At 38.7% G+C, this 21,481-nt stretch overlaps 2 protein-coding genes and 1 long non-coding RNA gene across 3 annotated transcripts in view; 2 read left to right on the top strand and 1 right to left on the bottom strand.

Annotated features, from left to right (window-relative positions):
- LOC132087002 (uncharacterized) overlaps positions 1 to 17,522 on the top strand; it is an 82,881-nt gene extending 65,359 nt beyond the window's left edge. Inside the window, exon 2 of the long non-coding RNA XR_009420456.1 lies at positions 16,807 to 17,522. This is a non-coding gene — a long non-coding RNA (uncharacterized LOC132087002). The remainder of the gene's footprint in view (positions 1 to 16,806) is intronic.
- Positions 1 to 21,481, top strand: part of CMSS1 (cms1 ribosomal small subunit homolog) — a 223,527-nt gene that overhangs the window by 72,862 nt on the left and 129,184 nt on the right. The gene's annotated exons all lie outside the window — the stretch shown is intronic.
- FILIP1L (filamin A interacting protein 1 like) overlaps positions 1 to 21,481 on the bottom strand; it is a 171,487-nt gene that overhangs the window by 53,554 nt on the left and 96,452 nt on the right. The window contains exons 4-6 of the mRNA XM_059492946.1: positions 9,994 to 10,280; positions 7,733 to 7,906; positions 190 to 368 (exon numbers count right to left, since the gene is read on the bottom strand). Of these exons, the coding sequence (XP_059348929.1) occupies positions 190 to 368; positions 7,733 to 7,906; positions 9,994 to 10,263 (623 nt within the window). The 5' untranslated portion in view covers positions 10,264 to 10,280. The remainder of the gene's footprint in view (positions 1 to 189; positions 369 to 7,732; positions 7,907 to 9,993; positions 10,281 to 21,481) is intronic.

Genomic DNA, 21,481 nt, shown 5'->3' with positions numbered 1-21,481 from the left:
TACCTTGCTGGCTGATGGAGATGTAGACATAATTGTTTGTTAGAAGTCATTAATCATGTTTTCCCAGCTGAATTCTCAAAATACAATTCCCCAAAGATTTTTAGTGGATGCAAAATAAAGCAGAGAGATCCTTAGATGTAATGTTAAACTGTGCATATTTCTTAGTGCTATGATAAGAGATAACCTTACCTTTCACATTCTTGTTCCAGCAAGTTTGTAAACTCATCACTTTTTTCCATGTATTTGCTGTGCTTCCTCTTCTCTTCCTCTAGTTCATGCAGTGTCTGTCTGTGTGCTTTTTCCACCATTAGAAGTTGTTCCAGCATTCTTCTGTGAACTTCTTTCTGTTTCTCTACAACTTTATCAAGCTGCAAGAAGAGGGGGAAGACTCCTGAAATATTTTGAAACTTTTACTTTTTTGGACTTTGATTACTAAAAGAATTTTGAGAGCAGCTAAAAAATATAATTAATAATAATAAGCCTGGTAGCAAGGTCATCAGGTATCAGTTTAATTGTGTCAGTCTAATCCCAAAAAAATTAGATACTGTTTTTCAAGACCCTCATTTGCCTTCCTTTCATCCTCCTGCAATGAGTGATCCTCACCTTTTTTTAACTAATTAACAGTTACTGTTCCCAGGGTTGTGCTTTTCTCATTGATCACTGTGGTAGAGAACCAGATGTCTTGGCAGAAGAAGCATTGTCCAATGCTTCACACCATGGTGGATGACTGACTTTTGGTTGGGTAGAAATAGCTGCCTCACTTAAAGCTCCCTAGGAAATAAGAGCATTAAATTGCTTTTCTAAGGTAGTGGTAGATCAAAAAGCAGTTTTCTGTTTTCACAATAAATGCATGGTTGTGCCAAGAGTGCAGAACAATCCTGTCTCTTGTGCTTACTCTGAGCATAGCTCTGGCTTTCTGGAATAAGTAAGTGCTGAATTTTTTAATAGTTAGAAGTATTTCTTTTTAATGGTGGCATTTCCTGTTATGTTCCTCAGATTGCACATGTTGTTGAGGTCTTTTTCTTTTATATGGCATCTATATAGCACAGTTTGAGTGTAAAATTCCCTTCCTCAAGGATTTCTGCTTAACACCTGATCAGAGAATCAATAAGCTTGGGAAAAACTTCCCAGATCATTGATTCTAATTCTTGACCAAATACCATCATGCCAACTAAACCATAGCACTGTGCCATGACCGGTCATTTCTTGAACAGTTTCAGGGATAGTGACTCCACCATCTCCCTGGGCAGCCCATTCCAATGCCTGACCACCCTTATAGTAAAAAATGTTGTATTTTTCTAAATATTACTATATAGTGATATTTTAATATAAATAATCTATTTTAGCTTTTGGCAATAATTTTTAATTTTGCTAAACCACAGAGATATTGGCATTACTGTTCACTAGACTTATGCTGTTAAAATAACTCCACAAAAACTGTGATTAGAAGAGAGAACTAATTGTGAAGATTATGTTACAATTTTGAGTTCAGTGTGTGACTGAACAAGTGTCTGTGTGTGAAACCATGAGTGGTTTTCCTCCTTGGGCATCACTGATCTAGCTGAAGTTTCAGGGAGGATCACTGGAGGCCATCAAAAGATCTGGGAAGAGTCTGTATTTGTGATCAACTTTGTTCCCTGTTTGTTCCCCTTTGGAGACTGCCTCCCTCATCAGGTCAACATAGGAATCCTTGTGTCCTTTTTGGAAAAAAAAATTTTGAGCTCACAGCCCAGTGCCTCCTTCTAACCACAGTCTATTCTAGTAGGCCAATCTGATTGTAGTGTTTCACTCTATTAATAGGAAAGAATTCACAAATGGGCAGTGTGGGAAGCAAAGCTGGTTCTGGTTCTCTGATGTTTCCCCCACAAGGAATTCTATGTGCCACAAGAAACAGTGGGGTTTCAGATTCTTAGGGCCACTGCTTGTTTTGGACAATTTAATTCCAGGGAGTATGATTAATTATCTTTTCCTCATGTTTATTCACTGTTTGGCCAATAGAAATTATGACAGAGAGAGCTGGAATGCCTAAATATTACTTTCTTGACTAAGTGAGGATATCATCAATTTCTGCTTAGGTTTCCAAGTTTACCCCTGCCTATCTTAGTTTCTTTTAAATCTATATATATTCTCTTATGTTCTTCCTAAATAATTAACATTTTGTTGACAATGCTGTGAATGAAGAAGAAAGAGCTATTGACAAGGCTTTGAAGATAGTTTGAGTCCAAAATATTCCAACAAAACAATTTTTAGCCATTTTTTTCTGTACTTATGGCATTAGAGAGTCTTTTCTGATGTAACATAGCTGAGCTTGTTTCATGCATGATCAAGAAATGCAAAGAAACCTGTGATTATTTGTTTTGCTGCTATTTTGTAGTGCTCTTACAGCAGATTATTAAGGTTTTTTTATCTTGTTCACTGGTCATTTGTATGCTTTTCCCCAGCAAGGTGACTGCTTTCTGGAATCATGATCCTGAAGCAGGACCTCCCCTGGAAAAAACATTTCTTACCTAAACTCTTGCATATGCAATCTCTCTTAGTAAGCAAGAGTCGCCTTATACAGGAATCTTTTGGCTGTGCTTTCTATGTCTTTTAAAGCAGTTGGAAACTGGTTTGCCTTAAAAGGTCAGGTTGAGGAAAACTGTCCATTTTAATTTCTTCACACTCTCCCTTATTTTACCAGAGGTGGAAATTTTAAAAATTGAAGTCTTTTCTTTAGCTTCTAACTTCCAAAAAGATGTTTTATCAACCTTCACCCCACCCCACTGCCCAAGATTTCAGAAGGGTTTTTGGAACAGGTATTACAGATGCATAAATGCCATCACCTAAGTTTCTAATCCCTGTTTTCTAATCCTGATGATGCTGTCAGGTGAATATACAGTGTTGTCAGGAAGCAATCTGGCTCCTGATTTTTGACAAAGTTCTGGTGCAGTGCTGCTTGCAACTGTGGCTCTGTTTTGCTTAAATTGATATGAGCTGGGCATCAGCTTTGCAGGGGTGCCTGCTGGTCTCAGCCCTCAGTGTGAGGTGAGGCAGGTTCCACGGGTGGGGTTGAGAAAGTAAAGGCATTTATGTGGATTGGACCACCACTTTGAGAAAGTATATGTAAAAATCTGAGGAGATATGTAAATTGCTGTCATAAGGAAGCACTGACATTTCTGGCTACAATCTGATCATAAATTAAATTATCCTTGTTCTGAACATGTAAATGCTTGATTGAGATGGGAGTTAGTCATCAGCCAGGCAACATAACCAAGTATAAAATAGTCCTGCTTCTTGCACTGTTTGGTAAAGGATGTGGGACCCACCAGGAGAGTTTTATATGTTCTGTATATTTTGTTTGCTTTAGAGTACTTCTTGAATGGCTACAAGAGGTTAATTCAAGCAGTAATCTAAGCAGCATGTATGCAAAAAGAAAAGTTATTAATTCCAGGGTGCTATTTTGCAGCTCTCCATGCTTTACACTTCACAGTAGCACATTTGTCACTGTGGAGATTACAACAGCTGGTGTTCAGGATGGGTGAGGTGTGTATTCAAGGCAGGGAGTTGAAGCAAAGAATTTTAAATGGGAAAAAGAAGAGCAGGTCTCTTGGGGAGACCTGCTCATATCAAAGAGAAAAGTATGAGCTGCTGTATTAAAGCTGTTGGCATGTTGCAGTTTTCCCCTGTTGCTGGGAGTAGAAGATGCATTTCTGTTTCTTTGAAATATCCTGTCAAATCATTTTTACTGTGAGCATTTGGCTGTTGTGGCTGGGACCAAGGTGGAGGTTGTGAGCTCGGGAGGGAAGGGAAGAAGTGCTAGGACTATCTCCTGGTACAGGTGGCTCATAAAGGAGAAAACTGGAGAGACAGCAATCCTATATCACAATTGATGCACACACTTGAGATCGGTGTGTGAGATATGTACCAGGAAAGGGCATTTGGCCTTGTGACACTTGTGTGTCCCTGTGCAGCACACCTTTCCCTCTCTGTCGGACCACACAGAGCAGAGCCTGGGACAGGGCTGCTGCATTTCCATGTGGTTTGTTGAGAAAATGATGTGGCCCTCTGCAAGATAAGGGCACCTCCCTTGGGAGCAAATTTCACTCTTGCATTTTCCCTGTGAGATCTTGTGGCTGACTCCCATGTCTCCAGCAGGGAAGAGAGAGAAGCCATGTGAACAACTCCTGCTGGTGTGAGATCCTCAGACAGAATCACAGAATTTCTAGGTTGGAAGAGACCTTTAAGATCATCGAGTCCAACCCATGTTCTAACACCTCAACTAGATCATGGCACCAAGTGCCACATCCAGTCTTTTTTTAAACACATCTAGGGATGGTGACTCCACCACCTCCCTGGGTAGATGATTCCAGTATTTGACCACTCTTTCTGTAAAATACTTCCTTCTTAATTCTAGCCTGTATCTCCCTTGGCGCAGCTTGAGACTGCTGTTGGAGAAGCGTCTCCAACAGCCCTGGGTTCCTCAGATTGCTCTGGCCAAATGCTAGGTCTGCCCATGCAGAAATATCCATTTATATGCATGCACACAAGTTTACTCAGCCTACACAGTTCTTAGCTAAAAACCACAGAGGACTAATGAGCAGCAGTATAAATGTCTTCTGTTGAAAATTAAAGTGATAAAATATTAATTAAGTGATTTGTTGTTTTGTTCTTGCTAACCATATGGGCTTTTTGCTGGAATTAATACTTGAACACGCTGTACAATACAATGGAAAATCAGAGGCATAGCCTTACGTAACTGTGAATAGTTGAGCAAGCTAAAAATTCACATGAATTTAATAGCTGAACTACAGCCACTGACTCTTGACTGAAGTCAAACTAGGATGTTGTATCTCATACCCATTACATCAGAACTGAACTGTTCATCTTTCTCTTTTTAGGTTGTTTTGTGTTTGGTGGTGTGCCAGAAGAAAATCCAGGGTAGTTACATTTTTTATCCAAAGTGCAGTGTAATATTATTCCTTTTAATAATATCCTCACAGTCATTGTTTATAAATGTATGATCCTGAGTTTAGGATTACCAGAGATTTTGGGAGCGCTCCTTCCCTTCCCTTTTTCAACCCTAACTGAGCCAAATTTCCATGCAGATACATTGGTGGTCTTCTCCTGAGTGCCACCTTGTCAGCATTGCTGTTTGAGTCTCTTCCTGTGACTGACTTATTGGTGCCCTACAGCTGTGGAGGGCAAGTTTCCAAGGAAAGTTTTACCAAGACTTACCAGATGTTGTGAGAACACAATTGAATAGACTTTGTTAAAATACTGATGAGGGTGCATCTTTCTCCAAGGTGATCGGCAATGGGATTTCAAAAATGGATTCAGTTTTTAATTATCCTTGATGGGTGCAAAATACAGGGCTTTCCTCTCATTTCACTTCTTTTATAGGAGCTCTCAAAGTGGTTGGAGGTTTGTTCTATTTTGAACAGTGAGGCACATGATTTTTTTTTTTAATCTTTGGCTATATTATTGGGAAAGTTAGAAATCAGAATCTGCCTTCTGATGCCATGAAGAGAAAAAGACACCACAAATTCTGCAGTGTCTTCATCTTTACCTCTCTTTTCCTACATCACCTTCTCTGATTTTTTGATTCCTTTAAAAAACATGGTTTATTTTTGAATCAGGGAAAATTATTCTTACATTGTTATTCTGCATTTCCTAGAATGTTGAATACTCTTCATTGTCTATTCAAGAGAAGTGGAGATTGATCTGAAGACAGATTTTTTTTTTCCCAAGAACTGACTACTTCTAAATTTATAAACCACACAGAAATGGAAAACCTTTTCAGGCCTTTGAATCAGAAACAAAACCTAAATAAAAGTCTAATTTCTTTTATGGCACTCAAATATAAGTGCTAACAGTAATCTTATCTGAAATTTTTTAGGTTTTAGGGGGTTTTTTAGGTTTTAGGCAGAAAGAAATAGCTGTAGAGCAAGTTTGATTGAATAAACCTGTTTTCAAAAATAAATAATAAATTACTCCTCATGGCCAAGGAAGAAATGGTTTTGGTCTGTCACACTTCTTATAAGTTTTGCAGAGGAAGATGTATTAATGCTGCTTTTTACATTTCTTCACCTATGAATCTTGTTCCCAATGAGTAAAGTTGTCCAGTCACCAATTTTTCCCACTACGTTCTTAATCAAATTTGCCAAGAAACTTTATGTTTAGAATAGATAAGAGAATTGTGAGAGAATGTTAAAGGACTGGAAGGCTTACGGTTGCCTTGTGAAATTAATTGTAATTTCACTTGAGTTTTGGGAAGATTCTCTGTGTTCAGAGCTACCAGGCAAAACTCTCAAGGGTGAGATACACATGCAGATACAAAGGTACGTTGCCCTAGTAGCAAAGGGGAGAATTTAAATGGCCTGTTCCTGGTCTTTGACTGGTTCCACCTCTCCTTTGGTCTTTATATGTGTTTTAAAAATAATAAAAAAAAAGAAAACCTCTGGGAAAAAAAAAAAAAAGATAAAAACAAACAAACAAAAAAAACATAACAAAAAATCCCCCTGAATTATGTCAGAGAATGGATCTCTGACATAATTCAGGGGGATTTTGAAACTGAAATTGTGGAATGCCTGCCTATTACAGAATTCTTTGGTTTACCACGACCAAGAAGTGGAGTGGTCCTACCCTTTCAGTTGCTCACAGGTGTTTACCTTTGCCTTTTGAAATTGGCAAATTTGGTGGTGCTAGAAATTATTTCTCTACCATTAAATGTAAGAAGGAAAGAGTGTATCAACTTACATAAAGTAACAGACTAAGCTTATGTTTTCAAACTGTTTTGGACTTTTCAAATTATTTCCATTTGTGCTCAAAGTTTCTGTGACATAATACCACAATGTTCTAAAATAAATTAAGCTTCACAAGTGAACTTTATCTGTTTCAGATTACAACCAGAGATCTTAACCTTTGAGCTTCTGAAATGAGAGTTGATCTTTTGCCTGACTTGATTTTGACTGGAATGATCTCTGTGTCCTTAGGTACATTTCTGTTGAAAAAATTTGGAAAACATTTGAAAGAAGACTTTTATTCATAATTTCTGCTTTTATTTTGTGATGTTTATACTGAGCAGTATGTTAAAAAATATTCATCTGAATTGGAGACAACTACCTGGGATAAAAAAACCACAATCTGATGTGAAGGTGTTTTAATATCCAGTGATTTGCATTGCAGGGCAGAAATGAATCAGATAACATTGTTCAGAAAGTATGGCAGCTGCTGCTGCAGTGTAATTAAACTAAAGGTTACTTAGGTATAACATGAGAATATTAGATTTCTGCCTGAATGAAGTTTCTAATGCTAGCTCATGATAGTAACTCTTCAGACCAAGCAGGTATCCCCATGACTGCTCCTGAATTAATGGGAGCAGGGATATGCAGAGGTGCACAGCTGTGTCATTGCTGCTGGATGCGCCTCCATGACACGAGTGGGGACTGGTGAGGCTTCTGCTTGTATGGGCTGGGAGTGTGGATAACAGAAGGGGACAAGAACAGGAAAATGAGATGGTTTAGACTGAATTAGACAGAATCATGTATGTTGATGTGTAAAGCCCCCAGTCTGCAGTACAAGTGAGGATCACTGGATTCAGGTCCCAGCTGGACCCTGGACCTTGTTCTGCGCTCACTCACACTCATGTTCCATTCCAGATTTACAGCTCATTTGCCTCCTTCCCCAGCAGTGGGTGAGATCTTCTGTTGAATTTGGTGGGAACTATAGTTAAATATCAATTACTCATTCTTACCTCTCCCATAGGCTTTTCATAGACATCTTCTTGCCATTGCTCAGCCTTTGTTTGAATAGCGTCTCGCTGGAGTGCCTCTAACACCTTCTTGGGAGTAACAAAGCCATATTGTGCTTCAAGCAAGGCTAAGTCAATTTTTTCAGCCTTAAGTACTCCTATAACTTCATCTTGAGCCTGCAGAAACACAAATTAAGGCTTTATCTTGTTAAACTGTATTTATGTATTTACAGGTTAGCTCTCTGCTTTTGATTTTAAGAAAACTGGAACACTTCTAAAATAACACTGTGTGTGTAAAGTGCTCCAAAATAGTCAGTAATATGAAGACAGTTGAAAAGCATGAGGGAAGTATTGGTCTTTGTATTTTTTTAGTTCAACATAAGCTCCAAGATCTTCAGATCTTTCATCAAAGCTTAAGTACTTCTTTATTATTAGATTATTTTGCTGTTTCTGGACTAATGCGTAGCATTCACAAGAAAGTTTCAGGGCAATGTATGTCTTGTGGTATTAGAAATTGACTTGTTAGTGCAGGGTGGTGGGATGTTTCTTGAAACCTGAAAGTGTTGTACATTCTGTATGTTTTGAGTGTAGATGACTTCTGTGGTATAAACCCCCCACAGATGTGTCCCTCTTGGGTTTTCCCCCCCCAGTCTGCATCCTCTGGTGGTGAAGGTTGCCTCCCTGCCTTTATTGCAGTGATACAAACTACATGGACTGTCTCAAACATCTGTGCTCTGCAGCCATTTGAGTTAAAAACAAGTAATCCTAGAAGGATAGAATAGGAAGGAAGGGAATCAGAGAGAAGGATATACCAGGGGAGGGGAAGACTTCTGTATCCCCATTTATGACTTTAAACAAATGTTAAAATATAAAATAGTCTGTTTCTAATCCTTAGCAGAAAAAAATAGAAGAGTGGTCTTTGGACACCTTGAATGTTCTGAAACTTGGAAAGGAATGACATCTAAATTAGAAACTTAGTTATGGTTGGATTGACAGCTGATCTTCAATGATTTGACTTGGCAGTACGGGAGGTGGAAAATAAGGGATAAAAGATGACTTCCTTTATTTTTCATTTATAGTGCTGCTTCCTTTTAAATTTCAGATGTGATTTAAAGTGTTCATGTCAGGCTCATTGTTTTCCAGTTCCTTATTTCCCTATTCCAGCTTTAAACCTTAATAATTGAAGAGTATGTGTGTATATATATTTTTATATTTATATGATGCACATATAATGAATAATGTGTGTATAATATAAATAAATATATAAAAATATGTGACATCTGAACTTTAACCTAAATTAAGAAGGTTAAGTGGGCAGGAGAGAAATGTTTTGCAAACATGGAAATTGTTCTGTTTGGATAATGAAGCAATCTGTAGAAGTTTGCCTTGAATCTACCCTCAAATATTGGTGCAGCTATTAAATATTCATATCCCATGAGTGTTCTGTTCAGCATGTCTGTATTATTATATAAACATACACACACACTTTAAGAATAGAACTGCCCAGGTGCTGTTTAGGTAATAAACTCTGACACCACGTGCTACACCCATTTAGGCCACTTTGGCCAGGTTGCTTTTTTCTGTGCCTGTGAGCAGTTTTAAAGTTACTTCTGTGTAATATGCCTACCACAGAAATATTTTCCCTGCTCACTGGAAATCTGGTTCCCACTTCCTGAAATGATGTTTGACCAGGTTAAGCATCATTTACCACTTGACAGATGGTTCCTTTTCTAGGTAGAAAAATGCTCACTTTTAAAATGCAGTAACTTTGTGTTATGGGAAATAAAATGGGTATTTTGATTTTTCTAGCCATAAGTGTTAGAATACTGTTAAATGAGTTATTTCTTGTGAAGTAGCACGTACTGTTTCATAGGGAGTAAAGCTCATGGCTTCATAGAAGTGGGAGGATAAGACATAATTAAATCAAATATCTTAAAGGTCTGTAATATGGTCTCCTTATCAACCATACAATGACAAATACTTTGTATTCAAGGTACTTGGAATGGAGCAGCACAGGTAGAAAGTTTTATGGGTTGTTTGCTTTGAGAGTTACTTGTGGTACAAAGATCATGTTTCCTGTCTGATAGCTATAATAGCTATAATTTTGTGGTGTTTTTGTATACTGCAGTTCATATTTGTCCTGTATCAGATTGTGTGAGGTGTTTTCTTAACATAAAAGCAACATATGTTTGTGGTGGAGGGATAATGGGGGTGGAGGGTGGAGTGTCTTTTAATTCGGAGTATAAAGCAGGACAATACATTACCTGTAATTCACCCTCGAGGACACTGAGAAGAAATAGCAAGTCATCACGAGAGAGATCCTCTCTTTTCTTGACAGAACTTTTTTGGTTTTTCTCTGCCTTTGGACTTCTCAGGATGGTGCTGGCTCGGGCTACATAGTCCTTCTCTTTCTGCTGTGTTTGTGCATTTCCTTTCCCACTGTAACCAACCTCTCCTTTGTGGTGGTCTTTCACCCTCGGCTGGCTCAGCTGTGGTCTGGTTGGGCTTTCGGTGCTGTTAGTTCTGGAATGCATGGTTTATATCTCTGAAGCTGAAGGAAATTGGGGAGAAAAGTAATTGTTTTAGCTAACAGAGACTTTAAAACTACTACTATAATTGATGGTGGGTATTATTCCCTCCAGAATGGTAATTCTCCTTCCACACAAGGCTATTTGTCATTTGAGAAAAGCTGACATCCTTATGGAAACCAATAGGACTGGGCTGTGATCTTTACTGGATGTCTGTAGTGAAGTGAGTGTTTACTGGTCTTATGCCATTGTAGCAATTCCCTCCTTGATACCTCAAAGGCATCTTTAGCAGCAGTGCTGGGTGCATCACTGCAGACCACGTTTCCTGTTTTGTGACGAGGCTTACCTCACCCTTCAGGTAGATACTTATTATGATGAGGCAGATTTAGGCTCAGAAGCTTTTCGCTAGGAAGATCTTTCTGTTCCACTTTAGTAGTGTTCTGTTTTCCTTTGTTTACCCAAGGGAGAGCACAAAAGCAGTCCCCCACTACTACAAGGTATGGAGGCTGCATTATCCATGTTTGACAAAATGTAGGGACTAACAAACACATCCAGACTGCAAGAAGTGAGCAGCAGTGTAAATGCTCCCTCCCCAGCACCATCACCACCAAAGCCACACTACTTCTTTGCAGATTATGACTTGTCCACTCTTAAAACCATGCAGTATAAAACCTTGCTACTTCTTTAGTGCTTGAGTCCAGCACTCTAGAGGTATTAGTACCTGGTGAAAGGGAGACTTATCCTAACTAGGCCCCTTTGAAGTGCCACTGTTAAGGAAACATACTCTAATGCCTCTGCAGATAAATTACTAACACTGTGTAAATATTGATTAAACTCAGGAACTCATGTTTTGGTTATCACCACTCAGATTAAGGAATGAATGGATTATAGTCCACCTCTGCTGGAAAACTGTGGTCATGGATACCATCTAGCAAACAATAACCCAATAGTGTGATTCAAAGGTGAAATTCAGCATGTTCCAAACAAAAATAAGGCACAATTTTTCTTATTAAACTGCCAAGCTAATTGCTGAAAAGTCCAGAAAATCATTATGGTCTATGATAGGCACTAGATTATTTCTTGGCTGCTTTTTTTGCCTCAATTCTGTGGCTGATAAAATTCTTTGGGAGCTTCCTCCCCTACTCCCACCAGATTCTGACTAAATCTTAAACTCTGTGACTACACTCGTTAACTGTAGTAACTTTCCACTGAATGCTAAGAATGATTCCTTTTGTTGTTTTTCTGCAGGAACAGAGGAGGTGGAAGTAGCTTTTGGTTTATAAGAGATGACGTCTGAGAGTGGGGTGGATTGATCAGAAACATTACCAAAAAAGAAAGTTACATTTTCTATAACGTTGATTTGAAGCACTTATTAATAAGAAAAACTTGTTCCTCCAGGTCTCAGAAAACTAAGGTGTGTCAGATTTGCATGGCAGTGTGCACTGGAAACTATTTTGTGAAGCATCAACAATGTCAGTTTAGGATGGGAGCTTACTCTAGTGCATGTAGGAAACCAAGAGTTGTTCATAGCAGGCTGGCAGCAATGTTAGCTGGTGATGAGTAGTTTTGGTTGGTGTTCAGCCTGTTTTTTTCAGTCAAATGCAGATGCTCTTTATTCACTGTGGTGTGTTTATTAGGATACTCACCTTTTGCCTCTTGCTTACAGATTGTTATTACTTGGGAAGAAGGCTGTTGGTTGCCTTTGAGTGTGAGATGCTGGATGTCTACTTGGCTTTTGTGTGCAGTTAAAGGCTTATGCTTTTAAGTTCAAACACAGGAGTAGTGAGCTCAATCAGGTAACCTGAATGTACTCTGAGCTTGTCTGTGGGCTTTGACACCACAAGCACAGGACACTATGAAATGCATAAATAGTCCAAGAAATCTCCTTCATGCATGCAAATTGCAGCAGTGGTATAAACTGGACATCAAGCTAGTATCAAACTTGTTGACAACCAATGTCAATATGACTTTTCTTGTGGAAGGAAAGGGAAACCAGCATATCAGGAAGAGCCTCATAGCTTTTCAGTCTTTGGGACTGGGTGCACCTGGAAATCCTGAACTTGGAAAAATAGTCCAAGAAGGACATCTTCCCCTGCATTTACTCTTGCAGTTGTAGGTATGTTGTTGGCTTCGAGGCCACATGCCACTCAGCATTCACAGCTGTAGAGAGTTACCTGTGACTCCCTTTCAGGTTTGTCATGCCTACTTCCTAATCAGGTAGATCAGTCCTTATTGCACTGGCTAAAGGCACTTGGTCCTTGGGAAGGCCAGCTGACTTGCCAGACAGGCTGTGCTCTTATAGAGAATGGCATCTCTTCAGTCTCTCAGGATGCAGTTTTTCTTGTTGAGAGCATTTACGTACGCTTTACCTGTATTCTCTGCTGACCTTCCTGAATGCCAGTGCATACTACCAAATTTGCTAATGCAAATATTTATCCAATTAAGCAATTAATGTGACTTATTAGAGGTTGAAGTGAAATACTAGAAGTATACTTCAAGCACTTTTTAAATGGTACTTGAATGTAGCTGATGAGAGGCACAAGCACTCTGGTGTTAGTAGCTTGCTTTATTAACATAGTCTTCCTCAGTTCATTTATTTAAACTTTCTTAACTACCTGTACACTGACAGGCATTATTATTTATAGCATTGCTTGTCTACAGAAGGCTGTTAATGCTAATGTGGTTGTCAGAGGAGGTAGGTATGAGTAACAGAACGGTAATTTAAAACTTTAAATGTACGATGTAACTGCTGGTGTAGCAAGCAAAGTGGGACCTCAGAAATGGACAAAATCAAACATCCCATTCACCTACCCTGAAACTCCTCACCACCTTCAAATTTTCAGACTCCCTAGATGTGCCACCACCTGAGGGATTCACCTTCAAAACACACCTGACTTTTTGGACAGAACATCAGCTACTCATGCCCCTGCACCGTGGCACAAAACGTAAAAAACATCCATTCTATTCCAGAGGGTGCTGGTTTTCTGCAATGCTGTTAGACCCTGGAATGACTCTAGTGAGACATTTAAGACAGAAGTAGCATAATTTGAAATTTTTCACCAGTGTGTTTTGGTACATTGGGTTATTTTCTGTTTTGAGCGACTCTTTCCGTGTTCTTGAAGGGTTAATGAAAAGCAACGTTTTATTTTGTTGGTTTTTTTCCACAAGGTCAAAATGTAAACAGACCCATAAAATTTATGATTATCATAAATGTTGTTTGTGGCACCCAAAACAGTGAGCCTGGATTCACAAGATTAGACTAATGAGCGTAAAATTTGCCTTTTTGCATATCTGTCTCAAGCAACGCTTACATTCTATAATGATGGCATCTGTATACAAGAAAGGTAAGAAAAAAGTGTTCCTTCTTGTATCAGAGTTTGTGATTTACAGAGGCTCTGTGATTTTTCCTGGCGAGTTGGCTCCTGTGTCTTGTGGCAAACCTTTTATAGAAGTTAACTTAAGCCCTTTTTCTCTGTACCACCAGGAGGGATGACAATATAAGATGCTGTGGAAAACAGTAAACAACAAGTGCTAAAAACAAATCGATTGTGTGTGCTTTGCATTTGTGATCTTTCATCTGTTTTGGCTCAATTACTAATCAGCAGGGATTGTAGCTATGTAAACAGAAGAGGCAAGGATACTTGCCAGCATTCTCATATGATACATTTAATTTTGATGCAAGCATACCATTGCTTGCATCAAAATTAAAAGAATATTGAAAGGGAGCATCCAGATCATGAAGTCACATCTCCTGAAATCACAGACTACTGTGCTGTGGGTACTTAACAGAGATTAGTTTTCTGTCATTGTGCTAATGGAATAGCCCAAAACCTGTGTTCTGCACTGTTGTGCTTTCCTTCATGTTATGAGGTGCCAGTTTTACAGAAGACTTTGCATTGAAATTGCAATGTGATGGTTCTCCAGCTCATCAGATGTGTGCAACTTGGTAGGCCAGGTCCAGATTCTAAGAGGAATGACATTAGGTTACACTGAAACACTCTGGTAAATCAAGTAATTGCAAGTTAGAGAGACTCAGCAAAGTTTGCATCTGTTCTTAGTTGTTCTTGTTCTTTTCTGTGTTTTAAAGATCTTGTTCATCTCTGAACTGAATGATGTCCTTCTGCAAATAAAGGAGACGTTTTTTCTTGGTCATGAACTAGCAATCTGAAGTGTCAAAATATACTTTCCTTAAGAGCCAGGTGAATAAAGGACCAAGTGTTTCTATGATGTTAACTTGGTCTCCACCCTCTCAATCATATTCTGAAGTAGAGGTTAAACTGCATATGTCTCTTTGGCAGCAGTAAATTAGCAGGTGGTTCTTAAATCCCTGCAACTTTTGTGGGAAGGACTGAAATATCCTTCAGAGATGGCTTCATCTTAGAGTTTTAAGAGATATTTTGGCATTTATTTTCACCTTTGGTGTTTTCCTTTTTAGTCAGTGATAGATTTATGAGCTAGCAAAATCCCTCACAGGACTACATATTCTATTAATCCCAGGGTGAGGACCCTGACTTGTTAAGAACTTGCTGCTTCTTGCAAAAATCCATGACTAACCAAGGAATTACATTGCTCTGGTTTTATCATCCCTTAAAGGGCAGTGCTTGTGATTTCCTGAAATGGATAGGACTCCTCCCAACAGACTGACTTGTAAAAGGAGTTGAGATCTGATTGTTTGGCAAACCAATGTAATGGGAGAGTGCAGAGCACATGTCTTTTGGAAAGAGGTCTGCAGTCCTCTGCCCATCACTGTAACTGTGGACTGAGGCAAGAAGAAAAGGGGTCCCACAAAGGTTTGTCTTGTTCATCTCTTGCAGTCCTGGTGGGACCTTAAGGCCAGCAAATGCACCTACTGAACTGGGGTAGAACATGAAAAAGTCTTTTTCATAATTAGAATCCCAGGATATGGCCATTTCACAGCATCACGGAGCCTTTTCTAGAACTGGTGCCTTCTGACAGAATGTGCTTAGGACATTTATTCTTCTCCTAAGTGAAATATATTGCTTTGTGGTAGATTTGCCCCACTTCCAAAGAAAATAGCCCTTCCTTTTGGGTAGACTGCATTAATGTTTCCCTGAAAACCATTTGAAGTGGCTTCTATCCACAGGGATGTTCATTTCAGAGGGGTGGTCTGTGCCATGACCAGCTGTCTCATTTGAGCTGTGCTCTCATTCTCAGTAGACCTTATGCTGTTTTGGTGCATAGGATGGTAATTTAGTGAAAAGAGACTCCTTTAACAGGTTCTTCACTCAGGGAATGTGGGAAAATGTGTGTTTCATCCTGGCAGGGAGATGGCAAGATGAAGCCATTTTTCTGGGAAGACTGATGCAAGAGTGCTTACCTGTGTATCCTGGTGCATCTGTTGGCAAGCAGAGTTGCAGGAAGTCAAGCAGCAGAAAGAAAATAAATTAGCAGCTTGTTTCCCCCCTCACAGGGTCTTGTCAAATTTTGGTCTTTGAACCCTTGGGGATCCTGCAAGTGCAGCAGTAACTCAAATGGGAAGAAAGTTTGGATTCAGCCAAGGATGTGAACACTCCCAGACAGGAAAAGTGTATGTGTGAGAACTGGATGTCATTTTTGTGCTGGTTGTGGTTTATATTCATCTGACCATAAGCCATCTGACCATAAGCTACAGGGAGCCTCTTCTGAGACAGTAAGATGCCTTTTGAACAGTGTTAGAGTTGTCATGGTATCGTGGTAAAGGTACTGTGAGATTTCCACCATCTGCTGCCTCCTCCTCCTCCCCCTTCCCATCCTGTAGGGTTTTGCAGGATATGTTGTGAATGTGGTAGCTAAGATGTTCCCAGGTCCATTTTGCTTATGTGCAGCTTAGTCATCTTTAGAAGGCTGAGTCTGCATGGGAGGTTTTGACCAGGTTCTTTTGAAGGATATATCTGTATCACTTGCCTATAATTTCATTATTGGTGTGTGAATTTGTGATCTGGTCTTCATTCTTGTAATGCCTCAAACTAAGATATATAGATAAACACACACACATTCCCCGCCCCCCCCTCCACTGGATTTTGTGCCTGGAGAAAAGTAGAGAAAAGAACCTGTGCTATGTGACTGGTTCTTGGTTTTGTGGCCTTGAGCTCAAGTTAAGCCCCTTCTGTAGAATAACTGATCTCAGTCCATGTCCTGCTAAGTCTTAGGTGGTGTTTGCCCACATATTTTGGCAGTTTAAAGCACACAATTCATGGTGCACAGCATGAAAGCTTTAACAAATTTGAAATTTTCACATTAGGAATATACTCCTGTTCACAGATGTCAAATTCTGTTTTAAATAGGATTCTTCAGATGGTTGGGTAATAGACCTCTTTGTGATGACCCGTGAGAAAATCAAGAGTTTGAGCTCCTTGTTGCATCACACAACGTTTCTTTGGCAAACCTAGATGTCTATTTTGAAATTTGAAATGAAGGTTTGGATTCCAAACCTTCCAGCATCCAGCTCAGAAATCAATACTTTAAAGCATGGACTGATTTTTTTTCCCCTTCTCTCTAGTAATAATTTGAAACAACCTCTGCTAAGCCCTTCTTTTCTCTCCTCCACAGGAATTCAGCTCTCCTAGTTTGTGGTCCAGCCTTTTACCAAGTTGATGGTATTCTTGGAAGAGGACAGTATATTTATCACATTACAAGTGTACAGTTCCTGTAGCAAGTAGTTGAGACACAGTGGACATGCTGGATTTGTCTTCTCTGTGAGGTGCTACCCCTGCCATGAGGCCACAGTGTGAAGCCAAGGGTTGCATTGCAGTGGGAGAACTCTGAAGTTGCAGTTGCACAAACCAAATATGTTTGGTTCCTCCTCAACCTTCTGAACCCATATTGTCATGGGTTCAGAAAGTTGAGGAGGAATCAAAAGTAAAATATATAGAATGTCTTTAGTGTTGTACTGCTGGGAATAGAGGGTGAAGGGGAATTTTACACAATTAGCTGAATGCCTTTGAGACTAATAGGGTTTGAGTGTTTGTTCTGAATGCTCACTTGGGTTCAGGTTTGTTTTATCTTTGCTTTTAAAGTAAAATGTTTCATACCTATTTTGTAATTAGACACTAATGGTGGATTATTTATAAGGATTAGTGCAAGAGAGATTTTTGGTGAAGAAATGTCGCTCTAATATCAGGTGTTAGAAAAGGTAAACTCTGCAATGCCATTCAATCTGCTTCTCTTGCTAAACAAAAAAAATGTGAATCTTGCACAATCTGTATGACAGATTTTTATTATTAAAAAGAAATAAAATTCAGCTGCTCCAATTTCAATTATATAAATTTTCTTTCCAAGTATAGAATTTTCTCTTTGTATGAACATAAGAAATAGTTAACATAATTTAATACAATGTTTGTAGTTTAATGTTTATTAATATTTAATTTGCTATTGAATTTAGTATTTATAACTATTATAAACATGGTTTAATATTTATTATTCAGCTGCTGTAATTTTGGCTCCAATGTATAATTGCTCTGTAATTACATCATTCCCTGAAGCAAAACCATGATATAGTGCTACTTGAAACAAAAATGCTCCTATCTTAGAAACAGTGTGTCTGAAGTTGTCCTTTTCCCTGAATATCTGGAAACTACCTGGACCATAGACATTTCTGCAGCTAGATCATTCAATGGTTCAGTTGATAATTTGTTTTTCCTTGCTGTGGTTATCTCTGAATTCCCTGCAGGCATCAGTTTCCCTGAAATTTGCAGAGATGTCAGTACCTTTTCCCCTCTCTCTGCCCTGTTTTGGACTGGCCTTGATTCAGGCTGGGACCCCTGGTTAGACATTGAACAAAATGTGCAGCCTCCTTGCTGCGGAGAAACAAGCTCAGGCTGTGCTTAGCAAGAATGCTCTGGGAACTTTGGTTGGCCCTTCCCAGATTCATCTGGCATGGAGACCTTCATGAAAGTGAAGGGTAGGATATTCAGACCTGTGAAACAATTAGGTTTTTGCATGTGTGACATGTTACTGTAAATCCCCCAGGCAATAGCTCAAGTGAGGTATTTTAGGATGCTAGAGGGAGTCTCCATCTGTTTGGTTTCAGTCTTGCATATTACACAAGGTAAAAACCCAAACCAAAATTGTCTAAGTTTTGGGTTTCAGGATAGGCCAGAATTTTCTGTGTGGGAAGTCATACCCCTTCTGTCTACTGAATGGTGAAGGCTTTTTGTTTTGTTTTGAGGTGGTTTAAGGGTGGTTTTTTGCAAAATTAAGGGTGGTTTTTTGCAAAAAAAGCCAGGGTTTTTCCTGGCTTTTATGTTCTACAGGTTATCAGTCTGATCTCATTCATATATTCATATCCCATTCTCACTCTCTTTCACATGAGATCCATGTGCCTCCCAGGTCAAAACCTACACATTATACATATACTTAGATATTATAATACCTAATACAAAAGCTTCCTGGCTTTTGCTTTCCCTCTCTCTTCTGAAACTCAGTAAATGAATTCAGAGGTTCATGGTGTGAACCTATGTGAAGGTATTGTCTCAGCAATGGCATTAGTTTTGTGTAATGTTTTGGCAGAATTTAAAAACCAGGGAAAGTTTCTTACTGCACAAGTTCTCTCCTAAATGTTCCATGTGTTTGCTTAGGCACAGATGGGCCCTTTCTTCCCTGGCTTCCACATGATTTTGGTTAATGTAGGTTAACCTACAAAAGCAACAATTTTTGTCTTCCTGACAATATAGGTTAGATAATTGCCCAAACTTCTTTTGCTGCCCTCAGCAGACTGGATGCAGCCAAAATACCGTCATTGTGTGGTAAGTCTATAAATATTTCAAGGTGAGTTTTGTGATGGCAGGTTAAAAAAAAAACAACTAAAAATCCCATTTTTGTAGTATTCTCTCTCACTTTCCAAAACATCCTGTCACTGCCAAAATGGGAATATTTAATGTTCTATTTTAATAATCTAAGCAGGATTTAACCACTATAAATTGAATATTTTTCTTCTCATGTTTTTAGCATCATGACAGATCTCATTTTAGAGGAGATTCCAATGCAAAATTTGAATATATCTAAGAGAAGCTGGTAAGAATAAAAGGCAAAGGAAGTTTACTCAGCCCAGTGCCATTTTTACACCTCTGACTTCAGGGGTTAACTTCCCCTACACATACACAGTTGAACACACCAGCACCATTCCAGTGGTTTTTACTGCAATGAGGTCCCACCTTTCTGACAGAAGGTAAATTTTCTCTGTCAAAGTGCTTGTGATAGTAATTTTCTGTGCCCTTCAACATGCTGGTAATGTGGTACAAGGTCACTTTGAAAAGCAGCCTATAATCACAATCCTTCAAAAAGTATCCAACTCCAGAAATACAACATTACAATGTTATTAGCTAGAACAGCTGTGAGCAAAAGAAAAGGAAGAAAGCAGTGATAATTCTTGTATTTTAGTGTGCATGTGTGTCTTCACACACATACATATGATATTTTAAATGATGTAGTCATGTACCAAGAGTGTATCTGTTTAATGCTCTCATGCTTGGTGCTCACAGCAAGTACAAAATAAGTGGCCGTTATAAGATACTTCTGTCAAAAGCCCCGAAATATTCCATAAAGTTTTGAAGTATCTTGTTTTTGTTTTCAGTGAAAATGTATGGTTAATAAGCAAGGGTTATCTAGGATATGTTATCTAGTGCAAGTTAATTTGTTACCCCACACTAATTGGTCTGGATATCTGAGACCGAAACTTCTTAACCCTTGCAGCCATCTCCATTTCCAATTTACTCATGGGGTTTTTTTGCCTGCTTGGCAAAAAAAATTGCTTGTTTGTATGGAGCGCCCTGTATCCATGAGTGGTGAAATAAGCAGCAGAGGCTACAGTGAGAACTGTGGAATAAAAATGTACACCATCAAAGTGCATATATGTTAATTTTCTTCAAGGGTATTTTTGACAAGCATAGATTTGTTGAGACATTTGTGTGGGAGTGTTCACCTCAGTGTTGCTTTTCTCCACACATGAAAATAAACCACAGACTTTTAAATATCCTGAGAAATATTTCTTCAAAGACAGATCAAAGGTCTTTACTAATGTCTGAGGAAGCTGCCTCTCTTGTGAACTCATGTCTATGGAGAGCTGGTTAAGACAATCAAGATCATGATTCCATTGATTTGATCATTTGCAGCCTGCTCTGAGAGGAGATGCCTTATTTGAAGAAGGAGGAGGTGGGGGAATCCACAGATGCTCCTAATTTTACCAAGAAAGTCATGAATAAAATAACTTTTAAAAGCCAACTCTGTTGGGTTTTCCCCTACAGTGGGTTGCTCTGCTTCAAACAGTTGTCTCAAACAGTGCATGTATAAGAGTATTGTGTAAGAATGAGTCAATTGACATTTTTTTATCAATTTTATCTGCTTTTGTGGCTATTGCGTTCAGTGAAATGTCCAGGTATGACTTTCACATCACAGAAGTTTTACATCTTTGTTTGCCTGTTTCTTTGTTTTGGTTTCATTTCTCTTTGTTTGTTTTGGGGTTTGGTTTTTTGCTTCTTGGTTTTGGTTTGATTTGTACAAAAATCGCTTTCTATCAGAACAACACAGCACATATGAGCTAAGCTTTGAAAGTTTGTGAACTTCTCCCTAAGCTGGAATTCCCCACCTTTAGATAGCATTCAGGAAAATTTATTTTTATCCTTTAAGGCCTGGATTTTCTTTCTTGTCTATTTCTTATGTCTGTTTGCTTTGTGAACTGCGTCTTTTATCATTCAGACCAATTTTTATAGGCTCTCTGGTAGTAGAGAGCTCTTAACTCTTAGAAGTTGTTGAGAACAGTGTTTCTCTTTTGAAGCATTTTACTGGTTTTGTCATGCTGCCACAAGGCATCTGTGAGTTCTAGGCAGGACTTCAGGCTTGTATATAGACCTAGGGTTTCCAGGTTGGTAGGTTAGGGATTTTTTTGTTAGTTGTTGGTTTAAGCCAAACATTTTTAATACCCTCTCCACCAATGACTGTGTTCTACTGCTACCTAGAAATTGGACAATAATATTTTGTTGGTTTATCTGATCATAAATGAAATAATTTAATTTTCTTTTTTTGCAGATATTAGGGTTTTCTTTTAGCTGTGGACTGGATTTTTCTTGTATATCCTAAAGTTTTGATCTTCATTACATTCTGTGATTTAGTACTTTGGAGCAATACCAAGGTTTTCTTTGTAGTCTATAATACAAAACTAGTGTGATATTGTTTATTTTTTCCTTACTTGCTTTTTTCATTTATGACAATACCTCAGTATGTAACAGCA

The sequence above is a fragment of the Ammospiza nelsoni genome, chromosome 2, assembly GCF_027579445.1.
Source record: "Ammospiza nelsoni isolate bAmmNel1 chromosome 2, bAmmNel1.pri, whole genome shotgun sequence".
In the NCBI taxonomy this organism is placed as follows: Eukaryota; Metazoa; Chordata; class Aves; order Passeriformes; family Passerellidae; genus Ammospiza; species Ammospiza nelsoni.
Note: the sequence above shows the minus strand (reverse complement) of the source record. Positions and strands in the feature narration are given on the sequence as shown.